Source organism: Lactuca sativa, chromosome 1 (assembly GCF_002870075.4).
Source record: "Lactuca sativa cultivar Salinas chromosome 1, Lsat_Salinas_v11, whole genome shotgun sequence".
Classification (NCBI taxonomy): domain Eukaryota; kingdom Viridiplantae; phylum Streptophyta; class Magnoliopsida; order Asterales; family Asteraceae; genus Lactuca; species Lactuca sativa.
In genome coordinates, this window is record NC_056623.2 from 127,248,494 (window position 1) to 127,271,592 (window position 23,099).

General features: G+C 33.3%; 1 protein-coding gene and 1 pseudogene across 1 annotated transcript; one reads left to right on the forward strand and one right to left on the reverse strand.

Moving 5' to 3' along the window:
* Positions 1 to 6,749: 6,749 nt before the first annotated feature.
* LOC111893551 (heat shock cognate 70 kDa protein-like) lies at positions 6,750 to 9,239 on the forward strand (annotated as a pseudogene).
* A 4,137-nt stretch (positions 9,240 to 13,376) lies between these two features.
* LOC111893513 (disease resistance protein RPV1) lies at positions 13,377 to 21,605 on the reverse strand. The gene is made up of 8 exons (XM_042902546.1): positions 21,204 to 21,605; positions 19,704 to 20,367; positions 17,921 to 19,043; positions 17,509 to 17,832; positions 16,526 to 17,428; positions 15,817 to 16,435; positions 15,433 to 15,500; positions 13,377 to 13,714 (listed from the first exon to the last, which is right to left on the reverse strand). The coding sequence occupies exons 2-8, from the start codon at positions 20,255 to 20,257 to the stop codon at positions 13,682 to 13,684; spliced, it is 3,624 nt and encodes a 1,207-aa protein (XP_042758480.1). The 5' UTR covers positions 20,258 to 20,367; positions 21,204 to 21,605; the 3' UTR covers positions 13,377 to 13,681.
* Positions 21,606 to 23,099: the final 1,494 nt, after the last annotated feature.

Here is a 23,099-nt window from a genome sequence, read left to right on the forward strand (position 1 = left end):
CCCGATTGAACTTCAGTACTACATATCTGTTAGGGTTTTATGTACTGTAACATCCCTATGGTTCACATACAACCCTAATGCTTTGGATGTAAGTTTTCTCTAGTTATACATGCAATATTATTTACCAAAGCATAAAGCCTAACTAGCATACAAAATTTGATACATGAATCATGAAACCTAGTTAGATGATTACCTCTTTGTTGTAGCTTGTAGAACATGGCCTTTTAAGAGCTTAACACCTCAAGTGTGATGCCTCAAACAAGTCACAAACACCAAGAGCAATTGGATGATAATGAGAGAGATGCTAGGAGCACCAAAAACGGATAGGCTTACACCTCGGAGTACTAGTGGACGATTTTGCAAGCTTAGGGGTTTATATTATAGTTTGGAATTCCTAGGGTTTCAATTTGTATACTCTAATTCACTTGGGCTTTTAATCCAATAACTCATTAGCCTTTTGGACTAACTCTTCATGGACTCTCACAAATATTCAGTCCAATCCTAATCAACATGGATCATTAGCCCAAACTATAAATATCATTGATTTACCTAATCAGTCTCTGTAAATTTAATTAGTCTCTTTTGATCACTAAATTAATTCCAAATTAATTCTTCACCAATAATAATTAAATAATATGATTTCTCAGTTAATATATTATTCTTATAATATATTAATAAATCACAAATAACCTCTTTCTCAAATATCCATCTTGTCAAATTGCTTTGATGAAGGCAACCCCAAATGGACCATGTTACTCTCGGGTCAAGTACATACCAATTATAGTTATGGGCTGAGACACCTAATCCAATAATATCACCCATAGACTAACGGGCAAAGCGAGCAAACGATTCAAACGCTCGAGGACTTGTTATGTGCATGTGTTATGGAATTCGGTGGGAGTTGGGAAACTAATTTTCCCTTGACTAACTTTTCATACAACAATGGCTATCATTCCAATATTGGTATGCCTCCCTTTGAACTCTTATATGGGAGGAGGAGTCGGACTCCCGTCTGTTGGGGAGATGTAGGGAAGAGAGTGATGAGGGGTACTGAGAAAGTGCTCAAGATGACAAAGCAAATCCAGCAAGTCAGACAGAGGTTATTGATGGCCAGAGTCGTCAGAAGAGTTACGCCGACCGATGTCGTTCAGTGCTAGAGTTTCAGGTCAGAGTTTTGTCCTCCTGAAGGTATCCCCATGGAAATGGGTGATCCGATTCAAGAAACGGAGCAAGTTGGGCCGTAGATACATTGGTCCTTTCAGGGTGATCGCACAAGTGGGTAAGGTAGCTTATAGATTAGAGCTGCCTGCAAAATTGAACCAGATTCATAACACCTTCCACGTGTCCCAGCTGAGGAAGTGTGTAGCCGATGAGATGGTAGTGGTTCCTTTAGAGGACATTCAGGTTGATGAAAACCTGAACTATATTGAAGGCCGATAGCGATCTTTGATAGGAAGGTGAAGGTTTTAAGGAATAAAGAGGTGTCCCTGGTTCATGTTCAGTGGAAACATCAGAAGGGATCGAGTGGACTTGGGAGCCGGATACCGAGATGCGTGAGCAGTACCAAGATTTATTTCCAGAAGATGACTTCGAGGGTGATGTCTGATTCAAGTGGGGGAGAAATGTAACATCCCAAGACCAGGTATATCTCATTAACCCTTTTTTTATTATAGTTATCAAGTTAGGCCCTTTAATTGAGAAAATGTGGTATATGAGTACGTTGGGCGTATGCATGTGTATGCTCAACGTACTCATGTGCGTGTTTTAGATGTGGAAGCCACCTAGTACGCTGGGCGTACTAGAGGGTACGTTGGGCGTACTAGGCTCAGAATGAAAACCCTAATTATGGTGTGTGCCCCTATTTAAGGAACATGACGGCCTCATTTCGGGCTACCATTTCCCGTCCTCAACTCATGGAGAAGTAGTACGCCCAACGTACGTGCTTGATGTTGACTTTTGTTGACTTTTAGGGTTTGGTCAAACTGTGGATTTTAGAGGCCATGGATGGGTAAAATGGTCTTTTATCCTTCTGAGAACTAGTAGTGGGTTTAGCCTAACATATATGGGGGTAGTTTATTAATTAAAGTAATTACTGTATATGTCAGGAGAAGGCTTGACCGGTGATTCGAGTACGAGACATACTCGATTTACTTACGAGGTGAGTCTTTTGACTATACATACCTGAGTGGTGATACTGAGTGACCGGAGGGTCTTTCTTTGAGTTATCGACCCAAGGGTCATATGTGATTATATTGAGTTATGTGATATTATGAATTTTGTCTTTGTGATATATGTTATATTCTTCTGTGCATTACTGAGATCGGACCGGAGGGTCCATCCTGTGCTGTGAGACCGAAGGGTCTTCACTGAGATACCATACTAGAGGGTCCGACCCGAGTTGTGAGACCGGAGGGTCTTTACTAAGACACATGACCGGAGGGTCCACACCGAGCCGTAAGACCAGAGGGTCCTCACCGAGATGCATGACCGGAGGGTCCATACCGAGCTATAGCGATGAGAGGCTTATTATTTGTGTATGTGGTATTTTTAGGAACTCACTAAGCTTCGTGCTTACCGTGCTATGTGTTATGCGTTTCAGGCACTTCTCAGGATCGTTGGAAGTCGTCGGCTTGATTAAACACACATGTTTGAGATGATGTCGAGGATTCTGGGATATTATCAGTTGTTTTGTTTAATCGTGTTTTTGATATTTGATACATTGTGATTTTGAGAAAATGTGATACTGATTTTATGTGATTTAAAAATGAAAATTTAGAGTGTTACATTTAGGTGGATCAAATTAATCAGAAAATGCAAATAAAATGAAATAATTATACCTCTAATGCTATAACTAATTGAAATCCATTTGTAAACATATATGAAGAAAGCATGCATGTCATTTTGTATAAATCAGTTGATCTATTTTCCTTCTAATTGATAATTTTGTGTGGTATATGTATACTAAATTAAGACCATAGGATGTTACTTTTAATAATAAATAGAATCTTTTACATCTTTCAAGAAAAAGCAGCATTGATGATTCAAATAAGGAGGGATTATTTAGAGGTAGTGGTTATTGCCCATCTATTAGTTTATAGCATAGTGTGGTGTCAACTGATTATGAATAAAATTTGGCTATATCTTGTAGGTTTTCTTATTCTATATAGAAATTGTTGCATTTATAATGCTCCCTATTGGTTACCAAAGAGATTTGAACACAAAAACTTTAATTGGTGAAAAAGCAGCCATTTGAATTTTTTTTTATCAAGGATCATCGCTCTTTAAACAATTACTATTGTTAGAATATGGGTTTTCATATTTCATAGTCATTGTACAAGTTAAAATGAAGCTTTTAGAAAATTCATTTAACTAACATTGATTTTTCATAAATTAACCATATTACAATGCCAAAATTTATAATAACATGTTATATAATTATGATGGGCCACTTAGAAACTTTAAAATTAATATTCGAATATTTTTTCTAATAATGCAAGAAATCATAAAATCAATTTATTTTTCATTATTTAGTACTTATTATATCTTGTAAAGACACTAAGATTTACCATATAATGCAAGGAAATCATAAAATCTATAACTAATACCTTTTGAGGTTGACTTTCGGTAGGAAATAATACATCGATGAAACCATCCAATTATTGTAGAAATTTATATCCCAATGTACGGTATACTGCTAGTATATATATATATATATATATATATATATATATATATATATATATATATATATATATATATATATATATATATATATATATATATTGAATCTCTCTTATTTCTTGTGCATTTTGTAAGAAACGATTCTTGATTTGGAACATAAAATATTGCAACTATGAACTTTTAAAATATAACATGATGTTTTTTAGTTTATATTAAAAAAAAATTGTTAGCTTTTGTAAGAAGCTTTTGTTGGTTAAGATTCCTAAAATTAAAGTTGGCAACGACTTGATCTGGTTGAGTTCGGGTTCAAACCATTTATTAATTGAGTTGAAGATTTCAACCAAACCCAACCAATTTATTTAAATGAGTTTATATTTTCAATCCAATCCAACCTTTCAGATAAATGGTTTGTCATCGGCTTGACACGTTTATATGGTTTCTAACCCAACATATTAAATAAATAGGGTAAACATGAGTTAACCCATTTAAAATATAATATATAAATAAATTAACTAAAAATTTACACCATTTAAATTATTTCTAAACTTAAATAAAATTTCAAAGTATGACAAACAATCATAATTCACAAATACAAATAAATATTCATATAACATTAAAATTTTAATTCCGAAGTTATATTGGAGTGTGATTAGTTTTGTCAACATGAAGAAAAAAAACAGAAAAAATAGGATTGCATCTTTTTAAAAATAAACAATAATACAACACTATATTTTTTAAGTTAATACTTAGAATAATACATTATAATATTTAAGATATTATTATTAAATTAATATATATTTAATTTAAATGGGTTGATAATTTTTACACCACCCAACATATTTAATTAATGAGTTTGATCGGTTGTTCCACGGGTTGAAAATCTCAACTCAACATAATATATATATATATATATATATATATATATATATATATATATATATATATATATATATATATATATATATATATATAGGTGGGTTCAATTGAGAAAATAAAAAAGGTTTACAAAGCGGGAATCATTCTCAGCTATTCATTTAATATAATCATAAAAACACACGGTGACAAACTTGTAAATATGTTAATAACCTTCAATCTCAAATACGTATCGATAAGAGTTCATTCATCATCAAAATTTCCCTCTAACCTTCAATAATCATCCAGATTTCTTCAACTAAATCGAAATTTCTTCGTTGTTCATGAAATTGGAATCGGAGTTCTGGACTCACAGTCACAGTCGACATTGAAGGATTCAGAATCGGTACTCACAGGTTCCCAATCAGATTTTCGGAAATCAAAATGAAAATGAGAAATCGATTAGACATAGGATGTCGCATCTGAAGTCGAAATCGGAAGTATATGATGATTTGGAATTGATAACTTTATGTTTTCAACATTTTTAAAATAGTTAACTTGTATGCACTCCAACTGTTTGATGAAATGCATAAACTAAATTACCACGTTATATTCATATATGAATATGTTTTCTCACCTGAATCAGTATATGATTATTAAAATCACAAAACAAATATGCAAGTTTGTATGTTATTCAAATGTGAATAACATATAAAAATTATATATATTTGTCAAAATACCTTCAAATATTCATAAGTGAATATATTCACAAGTGAATATACATTGTAATATTCATATGTGAATATACTGTGTAATATTCATAAGTGAATATATCATCTAATATTCACAAGTGAATATAGTATGTAATATTCACATATGAAATATTATTTAGTACTAATAAGTGAATATATCATCCAATATTCACAAGTGAATATACTATGTTAATATTCACAAGTGAATGCATCGTCCAATATTAAAATATTAATATACTATGTTTATTATATGCTATATTCATATATGAATGATACTTAAATTGTTTTTGTTGGGAGCATGTATATATTCAGCGAATATTTAACTATCTAAAGAAACAAAAAATATTTAAAATTAGAATATAATAAGGGGCTAAAAATAAAGTATGATTAAAGATGATGAGGTTAGATGTGTAAATAAAATAGATATTTGACCACTCAATATAAATCACCATAGTAGCAAACTAAAAGTTCGAAATCACCACCTAATCAAATGAGAATCTTGTAGAATGAAGACAACCTTCAACAATATGTATTCAATAAACCAAAACAAGGCATAAATCGAAGAAGAAAATACAAAATCGAAACTGAGATGGATTTCAAAATTTGAATCTAAGATGGAATCGCCGACCGAAGAAGTGGATGGAGGAGGAGTCGTTGTTGTCTGGTGTGGCTAGAGGTGGAGTCATCGGCTGGAAGTGTGGCCGAAGATGGAGGTGTGGGCGGACATGGCAGTCGATGGTGAGCGTAGTTTTCTTTCGACGTTGTTCCTGCGTCCGTTCAACAAGAGGAGTAGGGCACGATAGGTTTTTCTTTTTGTTGATCGCTAAACACATGTATTTACCCTTGTTTACTATACTTATATGGAAAATATTAAAAAAGAAAAAAAAAACACTTATTTGGTCAACAACTCAAACTCCAATGATATTAAATATTTATGGGAATATTAAAAAATAAATAATATTAATAAATAAATAAATAAAACAATTATTTGGTCAAAAACTCAAACTCCAATGATATTAAGTAGTTATGAGTGGTCAATGAAATATTAAAAAACTATAAAATAAGTCCCTTTTGGAGATGTTTTTATGGATAATGCAAATGAAATGTTTTGTTTTTTTGTTTTTTTTTGTATTGTTTTTTTTTTTTTTTTTGGGGGGGGGGGGGGGGTGGGGGGGGGGGGTGGAAAGTGTTTATTTTGGGTAAATACAAATAGTTTTGAAGTTGCATGAATATAAAGATCGAAAATCAAAAATGAATAACGGTCACTTTTTTCATCAATATTGCAGGTTTGACTATAAAGTATAATGGTTGGATATGGTATTGCACCTGCAATTGGTATTGATCTTGGTAGGGGGTGGAAAGTGTTTATTTTGGGTAAATACAAATAGTTTTGAAGTTGCATGAATATAAAGATCGAAAATCAAAAATGAATAACGGTCACTTTTTTCATCAATATTGCAGGTTTGACTATAAAGTATAATGGTTGGATATGGTATTGCACCTGCAATTGGTATTGATCTTGGTACAACATATTACTGTGTGGGTGTTTGGGTAAATGACCAAGTTGAGATCATACCCAATGATCAAGGGAATAGGACTATGCCATCTTGTGTATCATTCACAGATGTAGGACGTGTAATAGGTGAAGGTGCTAAGAACAAGCTGGGTTCAGACCCTTTGTCCACGATTTACAGTTTGTATTATATACCTTTAGTCATTTAAAACACTTAGAGTGCGTTTGGTTGAGGAAAATTTTCTAGTTTTTTATGAAAATTTTCAAATGAAAATGGAAATTTTCAAAACGCGCTCGATTGATTCCGTTTTCAAAAAATTTCCAAGAAAATGAAAATTTTCAGTTTTCCAAATTGTATATAAATTAGAAAAGTGATTTTTACAATTTTCCAAAGTTTTCTAAATTGCTATGATGAAAAATAAAAACTCTATCTGTTCCAACCAAACGTATTTTCTAAAATTTTAATTGAAAAACTGAAAATGAAAAACTCAATTTTCTAAAAACATTTTCTTTGAAAATAAAAATAGTTTTCTACAACCAAAAGCACATTTACATTTTTCAGAAGAGTCATTATTTTTCGTTGGCGATTAAATACTTAGTTGATCTTCAGATGCAAAAAGAATGATTGGAAGAAGATTCAATGATCCCAAACTTCAACAAAACATGAAGTTATGGTCTTTTCAAGTTATTAAAGGGGCTAACAACATCCCAAAGATTGCACTCGAATACAAGGGTGAAAAGAGGGAGTTTTTCGCTGAAGAGATTTCATCCATGGTTCTTATCAAACTGAAAGAAACTGCAAAGACATACCTTGGTGATACCGTGTTATATGTCGTTATACGGTGCCAGCTTATTTTGATGATTCCCAACGCCAAGCCACACAGGATGTTGGTTTTGTTGCAGGACTTAATGTTCTACAAATAATCAATGAACGTACCTCAGCTGCAATTGCTTATGGGCTATACAAGAGTACGAATATAACTCGTGACACACATGTGCTCATATTTGCTTTGGGTGGTGGTACGTTTGATGTCTCTCTTGTCACCATTGATAAAAAAAAGGTACTTTTAAAGTGAAAGCTGTTGTGGGTGACACTAACTTAGGTGGTCAGGACTTCGATAACTTAAGGGTGAATCACTTCGTGAAGCAATTTAATGAAAAGCACAAAAAAGACATGATTGGGAATACAAAAGCACTAGGGCAGTTGAAGGCGGCTTGTGAAAAATCAAAACGAGTTCTTTCTTCAGCCACGGAAACCATTATCGAAATTGATGCTTTGTATGAGGGTGTTGATTTTTCTATGAAAATTTCTCGTGCAAAGTTTGAACATCTAAATCAAGACTTCTTTACTAAATGCATAAAGATGGTAGAGAGTTGTTTACATGATGCGGATTTGAATAAGAAAGATGTAGATGAGGTAGTGCTTGTTGGTGGGTCAACTAGGATACCCAAGGTACAACATTTGTTGAAAGAGTTCTTCAATGGGAAAGAGCTTTGCAAGAAGATCGATGCAGATGAGGCTGTTGCATATGAGGCGTCTGTTCTTGCTGCAAAGTTGAGTGGCAATACAAGTCTACTAGTGAATAAATTGCATCTCATTGATGTCATCCCATTGTCACTTGGTGTAAACGTGCATGATGGCTCACTAAGTGTTATAGTTAAAAGAAATACCCCAAAACCGACGACCAAGGAAAGAGATTATGTCACGTCAGAGGATAACCAAACAATTATAACTTTCAATGTCTATCAGGGTGAGAGATTTAGGTCTATAGATAATAATTGGTTGGGAAAATTTCAAGTCGCAGTCCCACGCGGACCAAAAGGCAAGTCAAAGGTAAAAGTGGTTTTCAACATAAATGTTAATGGTATTTTAAATTGCTCAGGTGAGGAAGTAACCACTGGCCTAAAAAAGAAGGTTAGAATTAGCCATGTTAAGCAGAGGCTTTCAAAGGAAGACATCAAGAAGATGATAATTGATGCACATAAGCATAAACTTGATGACGAGGAGTTCAAGGAGAAGACTGTAGCATGTAGTAACTTGGAAGATTTCATTTATAGTGTGAAAAGCAAAATCAAAGTCATAAAAAAACTGGCAAGACAAAGATCAAGAAGGAAGACATGGAAAAATTGGAAAAGGCCTTGGAGGCAGCTCACAAAATTGTTAATGGAAGGAAGCTTCTTGACGTTGATGAGTATGAGAAAGCATCAAATCAGCTAGCAAATTTAAGTGTTCGGATCCTTTCCCATGCCTAAGTGGAGAATTACTATAAGTTATGTGCTATGGATTGTATTGTTTTCAATAATAGTTGGATAGTGTTCGACATTGAGTGTTGAGATTTGAATTTGTGTGCGTGAATAATCGTATGATTGTTGTCGATGTTTTTTCGATTTGTACTTTTAGTTGTATATGAGTTAATAAAGTTATTTCACCTTTTGTAAGATTTTCTAGTGTTAACCGAGAATACAAATTAATTATTGTAACTAAATGAAGTGAAACAATAGAGTGCATAGTGATGAGTTCATTATTACTTCATCTAGCACTACAAATAATCTACATACATTATCTAAATACCAAACCATAGTTGATACTATTTTAGTCTCTCACATTTTCTATACAAGATTTGATTTGTGTCTTACCTAATTATGTATATTGATGTTGTCTTGTATAATAAGGGTTTCAATAAGCTTATTTTTGTGGAAAAATCATTTCTCGAGTACAACAAAATGGCACCAAGAGACATGATGCTAAACCAAGCCACTCTTGCATTCATCTTTTCACTCACTCCCCTCATCTCTGCTTCACAAAAATGATTAGAAACAACTTGAAACCACAAAAGAGACCAAAATGAAAGTCTCATTGATGGCTTCCATAGTACCTTCGAGTTTTCTAAATTCGAATTCAACACCCAATAGATGAACCAAGAAAAACCGTTTGTAACTGAAGGAACTAACCAATTCCACTGTGTTTAACAAAGGGTTAAAAATCGAAGATGGAGTCAAGTCAACAGATGAACAAGAAAAAATTCAGAGATGCAGTCAATAGAAAAGAATCGGAGACATAGGAGAGAGATAAACCAAATCGCAGATGTTACTTACTATATTCGAAGTGGAGGTTGAAGCTGGCGTCGATACCAAGGATCTGGAGTGGAGATCGTTGGTGTGCAAGGGAGATCAGAAGCATGGTGAAGAACAACGAGAGAGACACAGGAGAGAGATGAGAGAATGATTGGCTGACTGGGGTGTTTCTTTGTTTTGAGTTGTCAAATTGAATGCCAATTATTTTGGTAATTGAGGGTATATTATTAAAAGGTATTATGATTGTTTTGTGTTTAGAGTGGTTAAATTGATACATTTTTTTAGAGTAAATTACTGAAATCGTCTTTATGGTTTGGTCAAAATTGCACGTTTGGTCCTTAACTTTATGTATGTAAGTGACGAAAAACGCAAAAAAAATCAAACCTCAGGGACGTTCCAAGTGTAAGAAAAATGTTACGAACCAAACGTGTAATTTTGACCAAACCATAGGGACCATTTCAGTAATTTACTCTTTTTTTGTAGATGTAGATTGGGTCAACACTAGTACAAGGATCAAAATTTTAGAGTATTTACATCATAAAAGGTGCATACTTAAATAGGGGCAAATTTGGGAAATTCACTTCAAAATAGTTTACAAGATAAAACAAAGTTGGAATGAGTTGGGGTAGCCATTGGCCGGCTCCTTTGTTGTGATAGGTGTAGTAAATCATTATCGTACATGATTTTTCAAAATAGTTTAAGAATTATAATAAACTTCACGTAAATATATAAATCATAATTAACTTAGTTTTCATGAACAATTGAACATATAACAGATTTAAGATCTCGACAATTGTATTAATTTAATAAAATTACTTTCTAAATGGTTGTCTAATTGTTCCAATATTCCCCATCTATCTTTTTAAGCACTCGGTGATATTTGGACGTGCTTATGTTAAGTTGTAATAATGATAGTTTTTTTAACAACTTAAAATTTCAAATTAAAACTTGCAAGCAGCTAGAAAGAAAACAATAAGGGTTGACTAAAAAGACACCTCAATTTTTCATTTAAACATCCTATTTGATTTTTAAAGTTGTTTATTAGTTAAATTTGTATTGTTTTCTGAAAAAGTAAATTGTAAATAATTTATTCTAGGTTGACTTTTCATAAAAGTGCTTCTAGGGTATCTAAGGGGTGTCAATTTAGCAACACCCAAACAATATACTACATCAATATAGTCATAATTGTGTTTTTTTAACTAATCAAGCCAATTGGCTGACAATTTCTTGCTTATTCTAAAAACAAACCAATTAAAAGAATAAAGAAAAACTATTTTGAACAACTGATTTTTTCTAAATCTATTATGCTTTTATGGATATAGTCCAGTAATTCATCATTTATCTTTTCCATCCTTAAAATTGTGGTGGGTTGCCTAATAATTAAATCCATACAATTACCATATCCATAACAATTTTTTTAATTTAATCTTCTTTGGTTCTTTGTTTCAATAACTTTGAAGGACCATGTTGATTTCTTTTCACGTATTCTATGCAATTGGCCTGACAATTGTGTACCTATATGTGTGATTGCATTCATTTTCAAGGTTTGAATGCTTATGAATACCATTTTTAAAACTCTTTAGGTTTAAGTGCAAGGAATAGCAATTTGTTTTATTGATTTGTTTATTAATGCATCCACTTTTAGTTTCTTTTTATTAGAAGATCCTAGTTTGAAAAATCTACCTATAGTATTTTCATCCAAAAAAGCAATTTTTAATTCTATAATTGTATAAATTTTAATAATATTATGTCTGAATAAAAAAATAAACTGAAAGTACAATGCTATAATTCGATAAAATTTTCAAAGTAAATTTTTTTATATGAAAATCTTGAAGTACAATATTGTAATAAAAAGAAATAAAAGTAGGATGCTATAATACACAAATAAATAATAGTATGTTGTCATTTCTTGCATTTTGGGTGACTCATAATTACATTTACATTCCCTTCAAGTACATTTGAACCTTTTAAACTTGCTAATGTTATCTACAGGTTTTAGGAATCATAGGTCATAGTGTTTCTTATGTAAAAAAGTATTGCAAGAGTAAGAAAGTTATCTTTGAGTGATTTGCTGCTTTACAAATTACACATGGCTGATCAATTTTTTGTACAATGGTTGTAGCTACAACAAAAAGTTCATGGCCTCCTTATGTGGGTTGTCTCATGTAAGTGCTTAAGTCTTTTTTTATTTTTATTATTTATTTATTTATTTATTTTTATTTTTTTGCTTAAAAAGCTAACAGATTCTTGATTACTTCCCTAAGTTCTTACAAACAAGTTTCTTGTTTTTTGCTTTTATAACAAGTTTCGTATGGTAAAAGCTTAACGAATCCAATCAAGGTCATTTGTGTTGTGTTTAGAATGTTGGCACCGGTCTTAGCAGAAGTACTCATGCAATATGGGACAAAAATTGTAATTTTCTATACCATCAAAAAAGGTGGGAAAAAGACTTGCTCTGGATCTTTTGTGTGTGCAAAAGACGTTAATGCCCTCAACATCCATTGATTCCGATCAACCATCTGGGGCCGTTTGTTATGCATGGCATGAGAGGGCAAGACAACCTTGTATTTTGTTTGGCATGTATAGGACTTGTATCATAATTGCACAAAAATTGCAACTTTTTGTTCCTCCTTTTAGATGAGAAAAGAACTTGATCTCAATCTCATTTGTGCAAAAGACTTGTTAGCCCTTATCACTAAATTTAACCTTATCAATTTTCTCTAGTAGTGGCCAGATTGTCGTGTGTAATAAACACAACCTTGTTGACTATTGTCATAAAAGTAGGCAAGCTACAAGGAATCATAATAACTGTTCTCATGATAGTAACTTTTTATAAATGTTTTTTTTATTTTTCAAAAACCTCATTGACAATTTCATTCCATTTCTCGGTTGAGTTTGATAGATCATCAAGATAATGATGATAAATACAAGAAGCAAGTCCCTAAATTGCCAACACAATAGCAATCGCCTTCATCTTTTCCTGAAATATAACAACCAGCTAAGATCGGGATAATCAGCAGAGCCAAAGTACTGATTACTATTAAAAAAAAAAAGTAACACCTCAAAAGTTATTCCAAATCCATTGATCGTTTAAAATTGCCATGCCACCACTATGTAAATCATAATAAATTAATAATCAAGTAAGCTATCTTCCCTTGTTCAAAATTAACCATTTCATCCTGCAAATTGTTCCATTAACTGTGAATGAAAGTGCCAAAATCGTGATACTTAATGCCAATCTCTTGTTATCTATCAATTTGAAAAAGGAAACAAGAGAAGAAAAAACTGTATGTCTAATGTCTGTTGTGTAATAAGAAAGCATCAACAAGCATAACCGACAACATATGTTGTAACAGCAACACAGAAACACAAATATTATGAAATTAGTGGCTTTTATAACCAAAATAGCCGCAAGGAAATGGACAAAGTTGTGGCTACAAAATTAACTTTCCCAGTTATATCACTTACAATTTCACCTTTACTGAACAAATAGCCGAAAAACATTGAACCCGGACACTCATCGCAACTCATCAATCACATTTTAGTATTTTCTCTCAATCAGATGAACCAAATAAACAAAATAACAAAAGTAATAAAAACAACATTACGACTTACATCATATTCCTTACATGTGTATTAATTAACTGAAAAACCATTTATATAGTTTTCCCCTGTTTTTGGCAATCAAAGATGCAATTATCAAAACAAAAAATGAAAAGATAAATCATTACTAGAGGTGACAACAAGCAAACCATCTTAATTCTTATTGAAAAATTGGGAAAATGTACTGCTGCCTCTCTTTCTCATGTCAAGGACGAGACCTTGAAGATTCCTCCTTACCCTACGGAGAAAGGGAAAGTAAGAAAATTATAAAATCTCTCGAAGTATATGGACAATATAATACAAAATGCTATGAAAATGCATACAACAATTTTAAAGCATCAGCTACAGAGTCACTAACTGAAACCGTTGACTTGCGTAGTATGACTGTTAGCAAGGTGAAAAGGCTTCAAGTGAAAAAAATGTAAACATTAAATTTATGTCAAGTGTAGGATGTTAATAGTAAACAGTGAGAATTGTAATCTAAACACCTAAAGATCTTAGCAGTTTATCAATACATGGAGAAGTAGCATACCACAAAAAACTGATTGTTCAAAGTCCAATACAATGTGGTGGACCATTGCCATTAATAAGGGGGAATTCAATGACCAATTGTAGTCAAAAAATAGTTCAAGGTTATATAATGTTTATTGGAGATAATACAAAATATGAATCGAATCAAAGTGCAGTTGTGGTAAATTTACCAGAGATAGAGGCTGAGGAAAGTTGGGTTCCAAAAAATGTTATGGAATTTTGGATTTTCTAACAAAGAAGTTCCACAAATTCATGAAGAATCCAAAAAGAGGAAATCATCTTTTACAAAAGATTACAAAGATAAAGAAAGTTTATAGCCCTATGAAAGCTGAACTGGCCAGCGATTATGTTGTAAGTTTCACAAATATGGCAGAGAAAAATCATTTTTCCAATGATTGAAATGCAAAAAAAAAAAAAAATAAAGAGTGATGAAAAATGGGTCATATAATTTATAGAAATATAAAGAAGCTGAAATGAATGAGAAAGTGCACATGGGACAAATGTGGTCTGGTCATCATCTGATGAGTGATGAGGACTCTAATACACAAGCCTACTTCTTTCTTAGGGTAGCTAATCCGATATCAACAAACTCATCAATGGATCAAGTATTTGATTTTCCAATTTTAATATTTTTATTAATGAACTCAAAAAGCATCTTGCAAATGTTACCACTAAACATGTAGAGAAATATATTCAAATTCAAAAAGTAGAGGAAGATGAAATGTAGGTAAATGATTTGGTGGAAGTTGAGATTGAGGAGGCCCTTAAAGCAAAGACTAAGACTTTAGTAAAGAAGTACAATAGAGGTATTGTATGAGATTTTGAGGGAAGAGAAAACTGAATTGTATGATTAATATTCTCAACAAAAAAAAATCGATAAATCGACTCGATAGTCTAAAATATTTGAATCATAAATATTTTGAAATTAATTTTGTTGATGGAAAAAACTTAAATTCGAAAGATACAACCACAAGCCCTTATAAGGATGGTTCTATTTTGGTAAGTATGATCAAAAAAATTTAATTCAAAAGCAAATAAAAATAATTTACAATAATTACCTAAGATATTATTATTTGATATAAAAACAAACAAAAATAAATAAAAGCCAAAAGACCTTGATAACAACCAAAAACACCAAATGTAGAGCCCTAAATGAACGAATTATGTATATGTAACTGGTGTGCTCCCACTCTAAGATTAAAAAGATTAAATAGTTAGAGAAAATTAGAAAAATTTCATGCCCATCATATCAGCCCCAACTTTTTTTTGACGTTATATTTTTCAAGCAAGCATTCATTGCAAGGCTCTAACTCCTCTTATTTTGATGCATCCTAAACCAATCAAAGATATGATATATAACATACTTTGATGTGTATGCCCTTTATTCATGTAATGATAGAAAGGCTTGGATGTCAAAAAATATACCTCACATGCTGGACCAAGTATGTCAGGCTTCCTTGGGGATAAAGCTCTAAACCACCCTTTCTCTTTTACTGAAAAAAAAGTATATAGTATGTTCAGTTATTATTCAGAAACATCCACGTGGACAAAGTAGTTTGTATTGGGTCCCGAGATATTGATGTGATCGAACATATCAAGACTTAATCAGTAAGAAGTAGAATTTTTTCTTTCATGTTTATAAAAACAAACTGTTATAGTAGAGGTCAACAAAATCAATGATGAATGGGTGGATTTGGGTTATATGATCCATTTATTTATCTACTAAAAGTAAATGGGTCATTCTCCATCTATCTAAAGAACTTGGGTTATGGATGAGATCATTATATATTTAATAAAAATGACATCTACCTTGAAATTCAGCGCCCTCTGTAACGAATTCACGATGATATGGTAACAAGCCAATCATGGTGGTAAAAAATAGCTTGTGGTTTAGGATGTATTGTCCTGTTGAGGTTTGAAAAGGAGAGAGATCCCCACCAATTCTGTGATTCCATGACTTGTAATAACCCAATGCATCTTCTTCTTCTTTTTCTTCTCCATCATCATACACTAGACTCACTCCACACTCCTTTATAAGTTTATCATACCGTGGTGTAACATTAATAATCACGTGGTCACCACCCTCCATCTCATTCATCCCAAGAATCCAATGACTTAAAACTACCCAACACATTTTACTTTCAGCAACTATATCCTTGTGACGTTCGTATATCCACATGCGGTTCTTTGTTATATTACTAATTGTCATCATTGGCCATACAGGGGTCTGACCATATTTATATGTAGACCTCTTATCCAAACCTTTCCATCTCTGCACAAAGCAGAAGTTGAGACCTCTAAGCTTGTTTGGAGATGATGATGATGGGATGGTAAATGATATTGATGGCCCCACACTTCTATAGCTAAACCAACTCGGCATATCCTCCGCCTCATACCTTGTGCTGAATATTCCAAATTCATAAAACAACTGCCAAACACAACCACCTTAATTAATCACCATAGCAATTACATTATACGAATTCATATTAAGTCAGACAGTTACGTTAACAAGACAAACCTGGATTTTAGATTTCAAAGGATTAGTTCTCATATGCTTGTTGTTAAGGGAATCTAAATTATTCCAGCCCAAGCTGTGTAATACCTTTTCCTCAACATTCACCATTTCTTGCATTTTGATGATGCCTTCAATTTCATACGACCCGGGTGCGTAAGCTACCCAGTTAACAAATGGTAACTGGAGTGCGGACATTTTTGGATCAAATACAACTTTTTCTACGTAATACACATCATAAGGATTAATAGACAACTCTCTTAGTGTATGTGGAGGATACACGACTGACTTCAACTTTTTACACTTCCCCATACTAAGTTTCTCAAGTCTAGGAAGGGTTCTCACACAACTTGGCATAGAACTGATAGGATTTCCATCTAAACATAAATCCTTTAACATGAATAGATAACTGAAGTCCATGGGAAAGGATTTATGGGACAAATTATTATTTGCAAGTGACAACCTTACTAAAGATCTTGGTAAAGACATTGTGAAGGACTTCAAATCACTTGGTATAGCACCCACAAAGGAAGAGAAAGAGGGTCTTTTCTTTATGTAAATGTTGCTGGTTTTGCACAATTCCAATGATCCAATCTCCTTAATCTGGATCCGAGAATCACCGAGACTACAACCATCTAGCAACACTGTTTTAACCTTCTTTAACATGCCTATATTTCTTGGAAGTTTTTCAAGCTTCTTGCAGTAGCTTAGATCGATGAGGACAAGTTCAACACATTGCTCAATTGATTCACAAATATTAAGCAAACCAATGCAATTTCTAAGTAATAACCTCTCAAGCGCAGGGAGTTGTTGAAAGTCACCGACAATATGAAGTTGTTTGCAAAAACTTAAATTAAGAATCTTCAGTGAACCAAACAATCTTTTCTCTTTTGAGCACGATTCATCCAACTACAGAAATGAAAAAAGGTTAGTATAATATTGAATTTCATCAACTCCCATGCATGAATAATAAATGAAGACAAGTTTACATTTTTCCTCTTCTCAAGTGGTTGTGGATTACTATAACTAGCGAAAATTGATTCAATATTGCTATATGACATGTCAAGAGCAACAAGATTCTCTATAGGTAAGTCTAAAGGTATAGACTTTAAATGAAACCCATGCATACACAAGCCTCTTAATTCCCCTGGAAAGTTCTCATAAGACCCATGCATGTGAACATAATTGAGTTGTAGTAGCATAAGACTATCCATGTTACTCAATGCATCTGTTTTCAGCTCAAATGATGCTCCCAACTTCTGGTTCTCAAGCATGCGCATGTCAAGAGAAAGGCCTAGAATATTTCCCTTACCCTAAGAAGAAACATAACGAAAACAAACAAATTAGGCAAAACAAATTTTTTTGGACATGCACACTACTGAGGAATACACAGCCTCTTACCTTTTTTTGTTTCAACACTCTAAATGACTCCTTATGAGACCATAATAGACTTCGCTTCCATGGCTTATCAGGTGATTCTTGATGTACTTCGAATCTTCCCATCTCTTGAACCAACTGATGCATCTTCAATTCATTATTCTTTCCAATACTAAGAAGACATCTATCAATGAGATTCCGGATACCAGATCTTGTGTTTATTTCACATGCCTCTAATATTGTTTCGCTAACATCTCTATCTATTCCAATGAAAAAACAAGAAATATACTTAAACAATTCCTTATCATTTTTAGATGGCAAAGAGTTGTAGCTCATTCTCAAGATATTATTTACTGGGGAACCAACTTCTTTCTTTAGCACTTCTATGCACCCTTCCCAGTACGACACGTCCCGATTATACAAAGACTTGCCCAAAACTTCAAGAGCTAACGGGTGCCCTTGACAATACTTCACAAGCTTATCTGACACCTCCGCATAACCTGCCTTGGGATGGTTCGACATGAATGCATGGGAACACAAAAGTTGTCGTGATTTAGTCTCATGTAAGGCTTCAACAAAGTGTTCTACATGGTTGGGTTTAGTATTCGTTTTGAATAGTGCACAACTCTCTGTTAACCATCTGTCCTTTGTTGTTATTATAACTTTGCTTCCGGGATGAAAACCTTTGGTTCCAAGTAATGCATCCAATTGAGTAACAGTACTTATATCATCAAGAACTAGAAACACCCTTTTACGTGTTAGTGCATTCTCTATCTTTGCGGTGTATATTGAAACATCATGAGCATTAACTGAACTTGTTTTTGAAATGCTATTGCAGAGTTGTTCTTGTAAATCAAGCAACGCATTAAACTTTCCATCACATATCCTACTAATATCTTCGATACAACTGCTTTTATCGAATTCATGACAATATAACCCATAGACATGTTTGGCTAAAGTTGTCTTCCCAATCCCGCCTATACCCGAAATAGTGAGTATGTCTGCCTTATGTGAGGATCCATCATTCAACCATGAAGTGATGAAGTTAATGGAATAGTCCATCCCGGTTAGTAGGGGCCGAACACTCCGTACATGTAATCTACGGTAGATGTCCTTCACCATTTCTTCAATGAACTCCGTCTCAACCCTGAAACTTGATTTAATAAGAATTACAAAACACAATCCACAAAAATTACAAACCAGATTTGGAGGTCTTAATTATATAAAGATCCAAATCAAAATTATTTCATAGTTATTAATTTTAGTAGGTTCTTCACAACAAAACCGTATTGTGTTTGCACTTAACCATATAAGTATCTAACGTGTAAGTTTCTAAATATATGTATAATAAGACCAAAGCTACCAATGTAATACAAGCTTCACTAATGGGCCATCTAACTTGAAAATGATCCTCACCCAGTACCACACACACCATACACCTGAGCCCAATTTGGATAAGCCTAAGCCTTGGATAGTCAATAGAAGGAAAATATTATTTAGTGAAAAGATTTTGCATGGCGTGATCCGTCTAGAATTTTCCTTTGAGAATTATTGTTCATTGGCTTCAAGCTTTGGCAGGAGGAATTCACACACTGAATTTCCATTATTGTTGTTTTGAGTCATTTGCTTTCAATTTTCTTTCAGTTAATACAAAAATCTCTCTCTTTGAAATTCATTTACTTTTACGTTTGTTTTGAGTCAAGAAATTCAAATACCAGGCTCTACCATAAGTCCACTGTGTTTCTACAAGACCATTAAATTTAACTATCAATGTGGTGTACGAAAATATGGTTAAGAAAGTTGTTACCTTCCATTTACGTCATTTCCTTTTATACTAGCAACTTCTACAAGCGCCTTATTCCATTGTTCGATCTTTTGAGCCCATTGACTTCTTTTATTTTCATCCGTCTCTTCATCCATTTTCTGTTTATGCTTAGACATTGCATCTCCAAAGCTACTTTGTTGCTTCATAACATGGTTGGGATCCACATGATAAAAGATGGGGATGACAATATGGTTGGATGTCATACGCTGCTCAAGGATCAATACCAGTTCATCAAGGCACCATGTTGATGTAGCGTAATTCTTGGAAATGACAATAATAGAAGCCCGGGATGCCTTAATAGCACTCTCTAATTCCAGTTTCAGATGTTCTCCTGTTGCAATCTCTTCGTCATCCATGAAGGCAGTGATATTGGCATCAATGAGGGCCTTATGAAGGTGATCAGTGAAACTATGACGAGTATCGAAACCTCTAAAACTTAGAAATACATCATATCTATAAGCATGAGTTGATGGACTATAGCCATGAGTTGATGAAGAAGATGAAGATCCTTCTGGAACTGCAGATAGAACAACCATTATGAGTTATGTGTTGATGAGTCTGCGCCCTTCCCAAGATTCCTGAAAATCGTATCCAAAGATGGTTTTACGGGCTTCCCTCACTTGTGCTTTGATATCAGGAAATGTCTCTACATGAAATGCAAATAATCGATAGTTACAATATGCAACTTAAGTCTCATCAAACAGTTGAAACCTCAATAAGAATAACTTCAAGATATTAAAAAAAAAAAAAAAAAACTTTTTAAGTGATTAAAATACAATACATATGCACCTCTGAATTTTTCCATGTGGATTAATACACCTCAAAAATGTTTAATGTTCAATATATGAACTCTAATTGTGTTAATATACCAATATTACCCAGAAACTTCGAGGTTTGAGTTGATTTTGATGCTATATAGTGCATAATGTGTATATGTGTCTTTTAACCCTTGCTTTTGATTTTTTTGTTCAAAGGCCATTCTAAACTCGGTGGTTTTGTGTGCAAGGGACATATGCGAATCAAGCTTAGGCATCTAAACACTGGAAAAAAAAAACACAACAAAAGCTGCTAGCTAGCTGCTGCTGATGTGTTTGGAAAAAGAACAGCTTTATTGTTACAAATCAGTATTAGAAAACCATGCATTAATCATCTTATTTACTCTTGTATTATTTGGTTCGTTTTTCATCTGTGACTTTGGGCATTGCATTTAGTACCATAGCAATGGAGAAAATGATGGAAATAGCAGCTGAAAATGTTAGGGTTTTAAACTCCATTCACGAGGAAGGACAGGGTTGCGGTGGTGGACCACCCCTCACACCGCCGCCCGGATTTGAGTACAGAAACGGAGGCCAAAAGTAATTGAGATGAAAAAAACTCAATCACATGTTAATGAAATAAACAGATGATGACGATGTGATTTATGATTAATAAGATGAAATTATCTAACATGTTAAACTAACTTTGTAAGAATTTCATAGTTACCTGCCTTCACGAAGACAAGGAGATCTGAAGCAGCGATGATAGAGGATGACCCAACAGTGATGAGGCTGAGAAAGATGACGAGTAAGCTAACAGGCGATAAGTCGGCAGGGGAACAGCGAGCCAATGAGGAAAGAAAGGAAACGGGTAGAGAGGAGAATCAACGATCGTGCGGCTTCATGGTATTTTCTTCTTCCTTGTTTATATTATTTTATCTTTAATTTAGTATTATATATTATATATTTAGGACAACGCAAACTCCAAGAAAATAACCATATTTATTAACGAAAAAGTACAACTAATTATAGGGGAAATTTTTAATAACTACTGGTTAGTCATTTTGTGCGTTATGGTGATAAACTTCTTTGTAAAGTAGATTATAAAATTATAAAAATAAAATTTCGATCTAAATAATTACACGTAGACAACAAAGATAAAAAAAATAAGATTTGTAAGTATAAATATATATTTGGTACAATACCACAAATGAAAATTAATTGAGAAATTATAATAATAATAAAAAATATTAATAAAAACAAATATATATATATATATATATATATATATATATATATATATATATATATATATATATATATACGAGTAAGATCAATTGAGAACACCAAAAAGGTTGAAAACACGAGAACACATCTGATCCATATAAATATTCAAATCTAAAGCTATTATCAAACGAGTAATTTATGTTAATTCTAAAACTATTTGTAGTAAAGTGTAACTTTTAAAATGACATAAGGGTATAACAGTAAATGAAATTTAGGTAAATCCTATAATTTCTCATTGTCACTCTTATTTCCAATTACGTATCCCTCTTCATCTCTCTCTCTCTCTCTCTCTCTCTCTCTCTCTCTCTCTCTCTCTCCCTAGGGTTGAATCAGTTCACCGCCTCCGTCATCTGCCCTTTCGATTTTTGTAGCCACAAGGGTTGCCGGAGAATCGGCGCCCTTCATTCCCCTCTTTTCCGTCCTTCTTCCTTCTCCTGTTTAGACTGAGCAGCAATGGCGCACACCATGGAACCGACGATTGTTGCTGCTCTTAGCGGTTAGGTTGCTGCCATCGAAGATCTGTTCCCCACGAAGATCAAGAGTATGTCAAAAAAATGACATATTGCGGTGGTACCCGGGTGGCCCAACGAGCAGACCACAAGCAGTAAACCACAATGCTGGTGTTCATGTCATTTTACAGGTATGTTACAGTTGATTCGTAGGTTGATTCTTTCTCACCTGAAGTCGAGTGGATTTAGTGGATGGAAAGGGACGCATTATTCACAGGTATGCTCTTTGAAATTTTATTATCCAAATACAATGGGGGCCAAGAAGGTCTGTTCGTGAAGAAGAATGGAAGATTTTGACAGCCATTTTGAAAGGGCGCCCTGTATTCTGAAGCTGATGACCAATCTGCTTTGCTATACTTGTTGATTACAAAAACGGAATGGATGAAAAAAGTTTTTTGTTTGAAACTCTTATTTTATTCTTGGGTATTAGGCTAAATTGGTTGATAGATCTTTTAATTTTGCAGATAATCAAGTGCATGGTCAAAATGTAAATCATAAGTCAAGGTTTCGAAGGTAAGTCACGTAGATTGTTACAATTGTATATGAATCGGTATTAAGGATTGATTAATTGTTAATGATTAGAACTATTAAATCATAGTAGGTAAACCATCCTTGTGATTTTTGTCTTATTCATTGATGTATTTTGTGAGTCGGTATTAAGGATTGATTAATTGTTAATGATTAGAACTATGTTTTTTAGATAAAAAAATCAGTTGTAACCTTATATGAATACAATGTCAAATGTCTCATTTGTAGTTAAAATCAATGAATAGAAGTATATTATAAATGCATGATTTCATACCTTAATGATTTATGTTTTGAACATG

Excerpts from the sequence above, each read along its gene's own strand:
- LOC111893513 (XM_042902546.1), bottom strand. The coding sequence starts at position 20,257 with ATGGTTGTTCTATCTGCAGTTCCAGAAGGATCTTCATCTTCTTCATCA. Across the intron at positions 19,044-19,703 it reads GGAAATGACGTAAATGGAAG|GGTTGAGACGGAGTTCATTG; the intron begins GTAACAACTTTC and ends ATCAAGTTTCAG. Across the intron at positions 16,436-16,525 it reads CTTTGAAATCTAAAATCCAG|TTGTTTTATGAATTTGGAAT; the intron begins GTTTGTCTTGTT and ends TGTGTTTGGCAG.